Below are 13,951 nucleotides of genomic sequence, written 5' to 3'. Positions count from 1 at the left end.
TGAGTAATGAGAAATGGATTCCTCAATGTTCTCTTCTATTGAAATGTTCCCAGAACTTTCTCTTATTCTTCTACTCATTCTTTTCTTAGAAAGTATTTATTGAGCAACTGATATGTTCTAAGCGTATACAAATTGGAGGGATACAAGATAAAGGCTAGAGTGTACTGTCTTTAGCTTTAGAGTAGAGCAGATAAACAAATACAGAAGGTCATTATAATGTTATTGAAAAGTACTATGAAAATGGGGCACCTGAGTGGCTCAGTCAGTTAAGTGTCCAACTCTTGATTTCAGCTCAGATCATGATCTCAGGGTTATGAGACTGAGCCCCATGTCAGGCTCCACGCTTGGCACGGAGTCTGCTTGAGATTCTCTCTCTCCCTTTCCTTCTGCTCCTTCCCCCTTTTGCACTCTCTCTCTCTTTCAAAAAATAAATAAAATTTTTTTTAAAAGTACTATGAAAGGTATCTCTTTAAGAAAGCAGTCACATACATGGATTCAACACATACTTGTTATTTTAGATCTATAAGCAGAATTAGTTGAAATGACAAATAATAGCATATATTATTAAGGCATTTTAATCAGTGAGTACTTTCTCTGCTCTAGGCACTTCAATTAATTCATCAAATAAGTGTAATAATTCTGTGAGGTAGATGCTACACAACCCCACTTGAAAATAACAAAAGAGAGGCAGAGAAATTTAAGAAATTGATAAAATTCATGCATCTATTAAGTTGCAGAGTAAGGATTTAAACTCATGTAATCTGGACCTTAAGTCTGTGTTTTTGACTTCTCTGTACTATATCATTTCTGATTATTCACTCCTCAGCTTGTAAGAAGATTCCTATCGCCTTATGGTTTGCAGTGTCTTTCTGTGAGAGAAGGATTCTTTCCTTCTCCGTGGTGAAGCTTAACCACACAACTTGTTTTGGCCAAAGAAGTATGAAGAGACTTAACATATGCCAGTTCAAAGCAAAGATCAAAGAGACATTACATATTTCTCTCCACTTCCTTGCCCTTTCCCTCAGTCACAGAATGGCATGTCCCAGGAAGTGCTGTTCCTTTAGCCTGAGTTCTGAAATGAGACGGTAAGTAAAGCAGAGCCACAGTCCATCCTCACTACTGACATGGAACATGAGTGAGACACACTGTTGTTGCAAGCCACATACGTTTTTTTTTTTTTTAATAGCAGAATAACCTAGCAAAAACGGACTAGTATAAAAATACTTACAAGAAGTAGGTGTGATAGTAACAAACACCCTAAAATATATAATATCATGGCGAGGGGGACAGTGTTGAGGAAACTATCACTGGGATTGGGAAAACACAACTCATGTTCTACAGTGGCACACATTTGTTAACTTAGTTGAAAAGACTGGGGCTTAGAATGCTAATAAGTATTGGTACTAACTGCATTTTTAAGGGTATAAAAGTAATTGTTTCTTTGCAAAAATAGAGGAATTGAAACAATTTAGAATTATAAGATATACAAGGTTGAAAAGTGCAACTACTGCCCATATTCAACCAGTAAAAGATATCCTGAAAGTTGCTTTGACTAACAAAGGTTGAAGGAGACCCAAATTAAGACTCTTCCTCAAAGACCAGATAAAAGGTTTGTGAAGTCTTTTTAATGAATTAAGGTATCCCAGTAAATTCCTTTAGTTGGATAAAATATATCAGAGCAAACAGACTAAGGGCATGGCTTTCCATGAGCCTGATAAGGTCTAAGTACTGGCAATAACTTTAGAGAAAGAAAGAGATATATTTCCAAGAAACATGGCATTTTAAGATAAAATTTATAAGTACAAGAGGATGAGCTATATTCTTTGTCTAAACTTTTATAAACCATTACACATGTTCGTTGGTGATTTACTTGGAATCATCAATGTTCAGCTTAAGTGTTTTCTGCTCTGAATTAGATACTCCTCTACCACACCTTCTGATCCTCTGGCTTATATTTATTAAGATGATTTTCACTCTGCATCTGACTCTTTCCCTCCTCTAGTCTATGAATTCATCAGTGAATTTGACAGAAGCTTTTAGCTTTTTATTAGATACACATGCAAAAGAAATATGGTAAGTATTTGATGAATGAATAACAGAGAATGAATATACTCGTCGAAGTAGCAAAATTATCTAACAAACTACAATACCCCCAAATCAGCATGATATACCATTTCCAAAAGTCTAAAATCTGCCTGATTCTCCACTGTGCTAAAAAAAAAAAATAAGATCTTTGAAGTTGGAGGCTTAACACATATAATAAAAATGTACTACATAAATCTCATATAAAAGACAACATTCTTTACATACAGTCTCAGGAAACGGTAAAGAAATTTTTGTTATTTCTCATACAAAATTTATAATATTAGTCCTAGACAAAAATCAAGTCAATTAATCACAGAGCTTTACAATTTAAAGTCATTAAGGCAGTTCGTAAAATACATTCCCTAAATATCACCCTAAAAAAATGCCCAGACATATTTCTATGGCTAGGGTCTCATTATTTCAGAAAATACACAATCCTTTGGTAAGCATATTATGTTGGTTCAGTCTGCTCTTAAATTTTATTTTTTTTTAGAGATTTATTTGTTTGTTTGAGAGAGAGAGAGCGTGTTGGAGGAGCAGAGAGAAAGAATCTTCAAGCAGACTCCCCATTGAGCACGGAGAGGTGACATCCAGGACCCTGAGATCATGACCTGAGCCAAATCAAGAGCCAGCTACCCAACCAACTGAGCCACCCAGGCACCCCTCTTAAGTTTTATTTTTAAGTGCATTCTATAGAAAACACAAGGAAATTATTTGAAATTACATACCTGGCGACACCAGAGTTTACGAAATATTTGCAGATAGGCCAACACCATAAGACAGAGTGGTGCCATGTATGTCACCAGAAAGAAACAAATGTGATACATCTTGGGGTAAATTTCACCTGGAATGAAACCCAAAATAATAAAATCTTGTTTTATAATTCACCAATTTTTTTAAAGGTCTGTCAATGTTTTGCCTTTAAAGTACGCATTTAACTTCTATATGATTTCACTGGCATGTTATACACACACACACACACACACACACACACACAAATACTGTAATATAGTATCAATTGCTTACACTTACTCAGTGTACATACACACACTAAATGTGAAGTCTTAATTTTATTTAATATATTCAGAGAGGAATAACAGTTAGCCATTTCTTAATTAGTGCTAACATAGGCTATCCAAAGTTAAGCCTTTATTTATCAAAAAAAAAATTTTGTCTGATTACCTCTGGCTAATTAATAAAAATTAATTTGGATTGTGCTATACTTGAATTGCAATAAGAAACAAGACAATCAAATCTAATTGCTAATGCTTTTGGGAAAAGAATATAAACTGAGTTGATTTCCTTATTAGAATATAAGTTTCCTGAGAAATGGGAAGCTATTCCCAGTTGTACCTCCATATACAAATGTGGAAAAATTTTGGAAAAATAAACACAGTGAACATTTAATGGTTCTCTTTGTTGATTACTATAACAATATAAAATTTCTCTTTCAGTAGGTTGTGTGTATATATATATGTATATATGCATGTATTTTTAATAAAAATGATATTTTTAGGGATTTTAAAGTTAATTTTTAAACAAATGTTTTTTTATATTCATCTCATTTATTTAGTCATAAGGTCCTCTAGGATTGTAGTGATTTCTTATCATTAAGCCTATGTACACAGGTGATACATATCACAGATTAGGTATTCATTCAAGAGTCAATTATTAAATTAATAAATAAAATGGTGGCTTAATATAATTTTTTTGGCTTTTTAAAGTATATTTATTACTGACTTTTAATTAATTTATTTTTTAAAAGATTTTCTTTTTAAGTAACCTCTACACTCAATGTGGGGCTCAAATTCACAACCCTGAGATCGAGTCACATGCTCCACTGACTGAGCCAGCCAAGTTTCCCTACTGACTTTTTAAATGTTTTCAAGGATATTTTTCCTATACTAGTATTTGAATATAGCACAGTGATCCAGCTACTTTTACTTAAATGCAAAACAGGAAACAATATAACCTACATGGGTTTCATGGATATTAAATGCAGTAATTAGATAGAATTTTAACTGAATGCTAACAAAACAAAGTTTTTCTTTCCTACTTCTAAAAATTAAGCAACTGAATTTGACTTTGATATTGGCAATGAGGTTAGTTCCATACAATTACTGAGGGATAATGCTATCACCTCCATGCATTTTATTTTTTTCATTGCTTCAGAAAGGGAATATAAGAGCATGAAGACTCAGTTATGTGATCAACTGTGGTAAGGGCAAATTATAGTCAAGATTAACCAATAATAACTATGAAGATGACCACAATAATTGATCTTTATCAAACAACCATTCGTTTAATTGTTACTGAATGTATTTTAAGTCTATCTACGAGTTTAATATCCTCCACAATCTTGATTCCATAGCCTTATCTTCTAGAGTTGGTTGAGTTTAATATTCTACTTAGGCTTCCTTCTAAAACCCTGTCCTCTTTCTCAGGTAGATTTTTTTTTTTTTCACGTCATCTCCAGAGGGGCCAGCAGGGTGCCTGTGCTGGCTGGGAGGTCTAGGAGATGGACTTGGGCATCAGTTTTAGCTCTTCTGTGGGCCAAGTGGCCCATACCTAGCTCATCAGTTTCTAACTTCCTTTCAAGCTTATCCTGTATAACAGGCCAGTTACAGAAAAAAGGGATAGAATCCAAGCAGCCTGACTAGAGGAATGACAGCCTTTCCCTCTGAAGTGTTGCAGCCCAAGCAGGCTTCCATAAGCCCATTTCTGAGGAGCTGGAGGAAGACCTCAGCACTTCCCAGGCACCTGAGTGGCTGTGAACTTTTATTTATTTTGAAGAAAGTGTCACATGACCCTCCCACATAAAAATATACCTTGGAAGCTGATATACCTGTGAAGCCCTGATGTCCCTATCTCAGACAAAACTGAATGAGTGGAGGAGGGTAGATTTGAGAGGTAATATTCTTCTTTTTTAATTGCAGCTATGGATACCATCACCGTGATAACAGTTTGGGTTTTAAACAGCTGGGAGAGAAAGTTCATTCTGCAGTCAGTATATTTATAAATAGTTGGTAAGATATGTAATTGCTGGTAAATGCATATTATGATAATGAACACCCACACAGAAAAGTTGATCAAGTGAAATTACACTTGCAGGCTGGGATTGAATGTCTTAATAAAGAAATTATTATAGATAATTGGGGAAACATGATAGTCTTAACATTCTTCATTTCATGCTTACAGTCTAAGCTAATTGAAAACCCAGAGATGCCATTGGAATTTTAAGTTATATGTGTTGAAACTATCTTTGCAGTCTCTCTGCACTTTATGAACAATGTCTTCAATATATTTAAGACATTTATATATAACCTAGAACATAGTGACAGGAAATTTGTTCCATTTAAGCATTTATACTATAAAACCTCATCTTAAAGATTGACAATCATTCAAAACTAGTGTCTCTACTCAACTGATGAATAGACACAATCTGAATAAATTCTTGCATCTATATCAAACCAATAAATAAGGAGAAAATGTGGATCTTTATTTAGTCTCTGAAGTCAGAGGATAAAAAATAGTATCATATATTAAGACAAGACTTAATCTCAGATGAGTTAGGTCCATTATTGAAACATGTTAATCTCATTATCTAAAAATCTACAAACATTTTCTCTTTCATGCTACGCATATCAGAGACTCAATGGCCGCGTAAATTAAATATAATTTCCCAAATATTCAATATAGACTGTCTTTTCAAAGTTTATAGGTCCATTAAAGTTTACCTGAATCTTTAATATATTTTACTATCTTTTAATAAATGTTTTCCATAAATGTATATATATATATATACATGTGTGTATATATATTTCCATAAATATGTGTGTGTGTGTGTATATATATATGTATATATATACACACATTTCAAAATCTTATAATAGGCCAGATGCTATAATTAGTGTGACTGTAAAGAAGGGCTCCATTATTATTTCTTTCAGACCACCAAAGAACAATTCAGCAGTAAGCTCCAAGAAGAGAGATTATGAATCTCCAGTATCTAGAAAAATGTTTGGCTAACAGTATATGCTCATTAAATACTGGATGACTGGTGAGACACTTACATCTTTAGTGCAAAAAAGAAGTTACTTTCCTTCCAGTAGGAACTATTCTGTGAAACTATGCATTTACAAAGCAAGTAATCAAGGAACTATGGATATAATTCTGGAATAATCTTAAAATTTAAAAGTGTGAATTAATGTAACATATTCAAAAACATACTTTAAAGATCATTAAAATAAATATTAACACATTTTATTTGAGTATCAAGTGTGTCTGCCAGAAGTTAGGGTTTGTGGTCTTTTTTTTTGAAAAAGCTCTAGGCAATAATAAATATAATGAGTTGCAGAAATGATTTATCCACAAGATATTAAATATTTCTGGAAATATTTTCAGTAAGACTAAGAAAGAGTTCTTAGTTATTTTGTACCATGAGTGAGATAGCCTTGGCAAGACTTTCCTAAAAGTATTTTGATAGATATGGATAAAGTGACCACATTGTTCACTGACTCCATCCATGCTGGAATATATTGGTTATAGGACAATTATGAAATCACCATCTGCTTCTATAATTATGTTACTGATTTAACTTAGGATAAAAATAAGAAACACAATTCATGAATTAATCTCAAATAGAAGATATTTCACAACAAATTTTTAAAAATTGGGCTAAATGTTTTTGGACTTAGATGTTTGAACTTCAGAGAGTCAACACTGTAAAATGTGATTTCCTATGGACTTTTTAGGTTGTGACTATCACACACATGTCCGAATTTTAACATTTTAAGCTGAACATGGACTTCTAAATAGCCTACATAAACAAAGCTTATACTATGTAAAAATCATTATAATAAACAGTCTAATGATCAAAATGATAAGAACCTACTTTAATTCTTTCATATTCTTCTTGAAAACATTAAGTGATTAACAATTTCATTTAATATTTAAAAAGTTAATTTCATAAATTTTATTGTTTGATTTTGTGGATGATAAACTCTATTTTGTACTGCTTAATTTAAGCCTTTATAATCATGTTAAGTAATTGTGGGTTACTATAAAATCATTTTCAAATAGTTTTCCTAAATTACTTCTGAAAGTTGAGTTTAGATTTTTAAATATTCAACAGTAGGGGCTCCTGGGTGGCTCAGTTAGTTAAGTGACCAACTCTTGTTTGAGCCCCGGATCCGGCTCTGTGCTCAGCAAAGAGCTGGCTTAAGATTCTCTCTTCCTCTCCCTCTGCCCCTGCCCCTGCTTGTGCATTCTCTTCCCGTCTTTCACTAAATAAATAGAATAAATAAAATCTTTAACAAATAAATAAATAAATAAATATTCAATAGTAGTTGCTGGCTTTTTTAAGAAAATGTCTCTGCTACAGCTAGCTAATAAAATGCTAAAGTTTGAAAGGAGTTTTAGATATTTATATTTTTTGCTCAGAGTAATTAGAAAATGATGTAGCTATTTATTTAATCAGAATAACTGACAGGATTCCCTAGATCTGCAATCTCTTTTGCTAATGAAGGTGAATGCTACTTTATTATTCAGGGCAACATTAAAAAAAAAAAGAAAGGAAAGCTTATAAAAGCAGTCCACAAACTTATCAACTAATTACCAAAATATTTTAGAGAAAATACTATTGATACATGTTAAATAATAGGTGGATATTTTACTCTATCATTTTCATAAACTTAAAGTATCCAACTTTTGAGTTGAAAGCTTAGATTTAAATATACTTCTTTGCTTCATAATCTGCAAATAATTTATGGGTCAATTTCATCATTAATTAACTAACACATTCTGATCAAAAGATTTTTAGGCTGTTTTCCAGATAGAATTCATGGTATAAGAATTGCATAAGACATGTCATGATTGGTCCCCAAACCACCTTCTTTCCAAACACAGTTCTTTAGACAGCATATCCCTACATGACAGAAACTAGAGGTTTGGACCCTCTTTTCTTCTACAAGGGATAGTGCTCTTGTATGGGTTTCTTGCTTCTTGGACACCCTTTCCCCTCTTCCCTGTCTGGAGAATTTCTCCTCATCTTTAATTCTTTGCTGAAACGTTAGCAGCTCCTTTGTAAACTTTTGTTCAAATGGCCAGGATTGAGTTTGTTCTCTCATTTGTGTTCCCAGCACTTTGTATACCAGTATATTAAAATACTAATCACACTATAAACATTTGTTTATTTGCCTTTCAGTCTCACTACAAGGAATGTGTTTCCCTAGGCAGAATCTATTTCTCTCCAGGTTGGCATAATTCCTGGCGTATCCTAAGTACTCAAGATGTTATTTGAACATTAAATAAATGGGACGTAAGACTCTTAAGAAATACTCTTACCATTTCGGAATTTTCCATTCCTTTTGTTTTTGTCTACATCATTAATGGGGAGAATTGGGAAAAGATAAAGATGATCCAGAGAAAAATACAGCAAGTGAATTGCAAAAAAAAAAAAAAAAAAAAAAAGAAAGAAAGAAAGGAAGGGGGAAATCTCAATTTCAAAAAGGGCTAGTTAGTTTTTGGGATAAGAGACACAGTAAATTGTGAAATTTTAGTTAATATAGGACTTTGGATAATATATGAAAAATAATCCCAGGGTCTTTTAAATTTTATCTTGTTGTAGTGAAACATATGTCTAATTTTTCAGTTCCTGCCTTTTTGCTTTTCAGTGTTCCAAATCAAAGTATCAAGGTAGGAGTTCATATAAATCCAAAGATTCAAATACTCAAAAATACCAGATCCATAAGCAACCCATGGGGTATAGTGCTTTTGTTAATACATTTTCTAATGTGCATAAATGTACATCTGTCTAGTAAACAAATGCTTTCCTAATGATTAAGTTTCCTAACTATGAGCCATTGTTATATACTTATCCAGATGAGGATAGATCCACTTTCCTCAAATTTAATGTAATAATTTTGTAACTAGTACATGACATACTAAAATGCAGCATTAGTCGATTTCCTGTCACTCTTTGCTGTGTCCAGGTTTATGCCATCATCAGGCATTGATAGAAGTGTTTCCACTATTACAGAAAAACCTTCAAAGGCAGTCACTGAGAGTTTTGAACCAAAGGAGCATAAGGCCTCCAAACTTCTGCTTGTTTAAATTTAACTGCCATACATATCAGACTGGAAAACAAAAAGGATTCATAATTAATATAATTCTTAAATCAGAAAATAATTATGCCAGTGATAGCTTATCAGCTTAGTATATTATGAATAAACAGCATATGGAGATAATTTGACTCAGAGAAGAGCATAGGTCCACATACTCAACTCCAGTCAGGTTTCCAGGCAGGACATGGGTTTAAAATGAAAATTCCCAGTTGTATTTGAAGCCCATTAAGAAACTTGACACTTGAGGCAATATAACCTCGTACTATCTTGTAAAATGTTAATCATTCCAGAATACGTATTTGGATTGTATAAATGAGCATTTTTTGTTTTGGAGAATTTATGAAAAGCTGACATAATCAAATCTGAATTATAGGAAAAGACTTCCTTCCGTTCCCTATCTGAAAAATATGAACACCAGCTAACTGTGCATAGTAGTTCCAAAGGACCAAGTGGGTGGAACTACTCTGTGAAATTGTTTTGGGTTTCAACCTGGTTTTCATGCTTTTGCAAAACTATATTAACGGGTGTCAATAAAATGCACAAGGCCAGCTTTATAATGGCTATGCAAATCAAATTTTTAGTTTCCAGCTGTAGTATCCATGTCAGCTTATGGGCCATAATGTACTCACCGCCCCAGCGCTCATCACACACTGTAAAGAGAGTGGTTTTATTGGCTAAGCCAGGGAGCATGGTGCTGCACTCCATGACGATGGCCTGAGGAATCATTATAATGCAGGAGACAATCCAGATGATGACAATGCTATTCCTGGCCCTCTTGGCTGTGCTCTTAAACATCAAAGGGTGACAGATCGCATACCATCGATCCAAGGCAATGCAGCTCAGTGTGAGAACAGACACTGACACTGACACGGTCTAGAGAGGTAGAAGAACATAGGACAAGAGAAACATTTGGTGTTAAATGGATCATTCTTAATGTACTTACCGTAGAAGAGAAAGGGTCACACAGATAATCAGATTCAAAGTTGTAAGAAAATATTTCATGTAAGGTTTTTTACTTAATAATATAATATTAAAAATATATTAGGGAAAACATTTCCTATTAAACATGATAAAGGTGCTATGAAAACATTGCAATCACTTTATGCCAAATGTGTTATATGACATGTCTTGCTTTTAAAATAACCATGAAAGGGGCGCCTGGGTGGCTCAGTTGGTTAAGTGACTTCCTTTGGCTCAGGTCATGATCCTGGAGTCCCGGGATCGAGTCCCACATCGGGCTTCCTGCTCAGCAGGGAGTCTGCTTCTCCCTCTGACCCTCTTCCCTCTCATGCTCTCTATCTCTCGTTCTCTCTCTCTCAAATAAATAAATAAAATCTTTAAAAAATAAAATAAAATAAAATAACCATGAGAGACTATGGACTCTGAGAAACAGGGTTTTAGAGGGAGGGGAAGGGGGGATGGGTTAGCCCGGTGATGGGTATTAAGGAGAGCACGTACAGCATGGATCACTGGGTGTTATGTACAAACAATGAATCATGGAACACTACATCAAAAACTAATGATGTAATGTATGGTGACTAATATAATAAAATTTTAAAAAAAATTTAAAAAGTGGCTAAACACCTTAAAAATATATAGAAATTTGATTGCAATGCATTTAATTAGCATTTTTTAAAAATTATGGATAACTCAGTCTATATTTTCAAATAACAAAGGCTATTTGTACATTGGTTCATTTCTAGCATGTTGCACCCAAAGGCAGGAGTTATGTTAGAAGCGAATTCTGTATGGATCTCCTCACCAGAGTTTGCTCATTGCTGGTGTAAGCAACTCACCTCTAAAACTCAAGTAGGTTCACCTAGTCCAGATTTCCATAATTAATGCCATCACAAGTGATACTTTAACTTGGTACTTTAAGGAAATAGTAAAGATACATGTTAAGCATGCCTATACCCACATGACCAGCGTATGTAATTATATGTAATGTAACTCCTATCCTGGATGAATCATTGATTCTGGTATCACTCTCAAAATCCCATCTTTAAAAAGAAACCTCAGTCCCTTTTCCTTTTTTCTTAGTACTTACAATAAATATTATGTGATATAGTACAATTATTTTTGTTTAACTTATTTATTGTCTGCCTTCTCTATCGGAACAAAACTCTGTAGCAGGAGGGACTGCTACTGTTTTTATTTGTTTATTCTCACAACTGTGTCACCAGTACCTGGCACAATGTTTGATGTGCTTAATAATTTTTTTTTGAGTTAAGGAATAGTTATAAGCCTCAATCTAAGGTAATAAAGGTGGTCCGGTCCTCTCTCTCATTTTTCTGTCCTGGTTGTATTGATCCCACCCTATGTGGAAGGGTAGCCATTTCTGTTTCTTACCTCAGGACCTTCTTTGTGGATGCATTGACTTTGGGTGCATATGACTGAAAAGGATCTAAGAGCCTGGGCAGTACAGGAAAAAGGTCTCTGGGCTAAGTGTCAGGATGATCAATCTGTTTTCGCTTCCCACCAGCTAGTTGTGCAGTGAGGGCTTACCCATTTTATAGGGTTTTTTTTAAAGATTTATTTATTTATTTGAGAGAGAGAGAGTGCACATATGTATGTGACAGGCAGGAGGCAGAGGGAGAGAATCTCAAGCAGACTCCCTGCTGAGCCCAGAACCTGACATGGGGCTCAATCTCATGACCCATGAGGTCATGACCTGAGCAGAAATCATGATTTGGGCACTTAACTGACTGAGCTACCCAGGCACTACATCCATTTTACAGTTTTAAGCCAAATGCTTATGTGTTATTATTTTTTTCTGTTAAATGAGTGAAACTGACAGGATACAATTCTTGTTACTCTGATTCTTTTGATTCTAATCAGAGGGGGAGACGAACCATGAGAGACTATGGACTCTGAGAAACAAACTGAGGGTTCTAGAGGGGAGGGGGTGGGGGGATGGGTTAGCCTGGTGATGGGTATTAAAGAGGGCACGTTCTGCGTGGAGCACTGGGTGTTATACGCAAACAATGAACCATGGAACACTACATCAAAGACTAATGATGTCATGTATGGTGATTAACATAACATAAAAAAAAAAGGCAGTATAGTTGAAATTAATTCTGCAACTTGGTTTCCTGGGCATGAATCCCACCTCTCTTGATAAATGTATGATCTTGGGTAAGTTCCTTAACCTCTCTATATCTCGGTTTTCTCATCTGTAAAACTGTATGATAATAGTACCCAAACATGGAATCATAGGGAGAGTCAGTTGAGATGTGAAATGGCTAGGCCTGGCCTGCCCCATTAATGCTATGTAAGTGGTTGTTATTACTTATTATGATTATGGCAATGATTATGGTGATTATACTACTACTTTTCTATTCCATTCTCAAGCTTGGCAGTCTAGCTTTTAATTAGAATGGACTGCTTTTTAGTGAGGAAAAAGAAATCACAGAAATTACAAGTAAAAGCCTAAACTATGCTAAATTCTTGGAGGTTTAATTGCATTTTAAATGTAACTTTAAAGGCTGAACTCTATCAGAGAGGGTTTAGATGTGTTGATGACTCCTGAAATTTACTTGGTCCATCTTAGAGCTAATTGACGTGTCCTTCTCAAACCAACCCTTTTCCTTCCAACTCCCATTTCCCCCCTGTACATATGCCAAGCACTCAGGGCCCCTCAATACTACTGGTAACTTGGGAATAGAACTGTGGTAGTCTAGACCTGCACAGCTGACCTTTCATAGTTGCTGGGCCGGGGCTATATTTATCCAATCTAGCTATCAGAAGTGTAAAATGCTCAGCAAGGCTTAGTGATTTATTGTTCATGAATTCTAATCAACATGGGTGAATGGGATAGAAGTAACATGGCTCAAATTAAAAAGTCATTTCTAGTATTTTCCTTTACTATTAAATAGTAATTATCAATTAAAAACAGTTCACTTGAAAGACTGCCATCCAGTGCCAACAGTGAGACAAAGAGCAGTGGTTCTCTGTTATGTGGCTACATGAGAGAATATGCTGACATGATTAATCTAACAGTAGAATTCATTGAATGGACCCGTGGCAATTGGTGATTTAATATTCACTGTTTGACTACTGTATTTGCTGGTGCATAATACACACTAGCATCCAATTAACAACATTTTCTTGGGGGGTATATAAAATGGCATCTTATCCCAAGTGATTACAAATCACAGTTTCTTGCTGCTTTCACTTCTAGGAGTACACTTCTGTGTGCCTTTTTCATTTAGAGTTTGATATTAGCTTAAATCAGCCTGGTAGCAAATCATTTGAGAATGAGTCCAGTGGAGATTATGAATGTTATAAACGAAGTGGGATAAGATGATGTGAACTTCTGCTGTTAGGTGCTTGACCTTTCACCCATACTGCGGCACCCTGTAGTCTGGGCAATGCTGGAGACTTGCTTCAGTAGATGATGATTCTGTTCTATGCTAGCATATAGCCATGGCAAAAACTCCTCAGAGATCCATGGCAAGTAGAAATGGAAATTTGGGGGCACCTGGCAGACTCAGTCAGTACAGCATGAGACTCTTGATTTTGGGGTTGTTTGAACCCCACATTGGGTACAGAGATTACTTAAAAATTTTTAAAAACTAAAAAAAAGAAGAAAGAAAAGAAACAAATTTTGCCATATCACAGATTTGGACACAGGCACTGAAAGATTGGAAGGTGGGAAAGTGTGACTGAGAGTGAAGGAGCCTATTCCACCAGCCACCACCCACCAGCCACCACCCACCAGCCACCACCCACCAGCCACCACC

The 13,951-nt window shown here is 34.9% G+C and overlaps 1 protein-coding gene across 1 annotated transcript in view; it reads right to left on the bottom strand.

Moving 5' to 3' along the window:
- The window catches only part of HCRTR2 (hypocretin receptor 2), a 126,374-nt gene that overhangs the window by 20,839 nt on the left and 91,584 nt on the right, over positions 1-13,951 (bottom strand). Inside the window, exons 3-4 of the mRNA XM_025890548.1 lie at positions 9,839-10,082; positions 2,814-2,929 (exon numbers count right to left, since the gene is read on the bottom strand). Coding sequence (XP_025746333.1) covers positions 2,814-2,929; positions 9,839-10,082 — 360 coding nt within the window. The remainder of the gene's footprint in view (positions 1-2,813; positions 2,930-9,838; positions 10,083-13,951) is intronic.

The sequence above is a fragment of the Callorhinus ursinus genome, unplaced genomic scaffold (assembly GCF_003265705.2).
Source record: "Callorhinus ursinus isolate GAN/ISIS: 27379988/994484 unplaced genomic scaffold, GSC_fseal_2.0 scaffold22, whole genome shotgun sequence".
NCBI lineage: Eukaryota > Metazoa > Chordata > Mammalia > Carnivora > Otariidae > Callorhinus > Callorhinus ursinus.
This window is presented reverse-complemented; position numbering and strand designations above follow the sequence as displayed.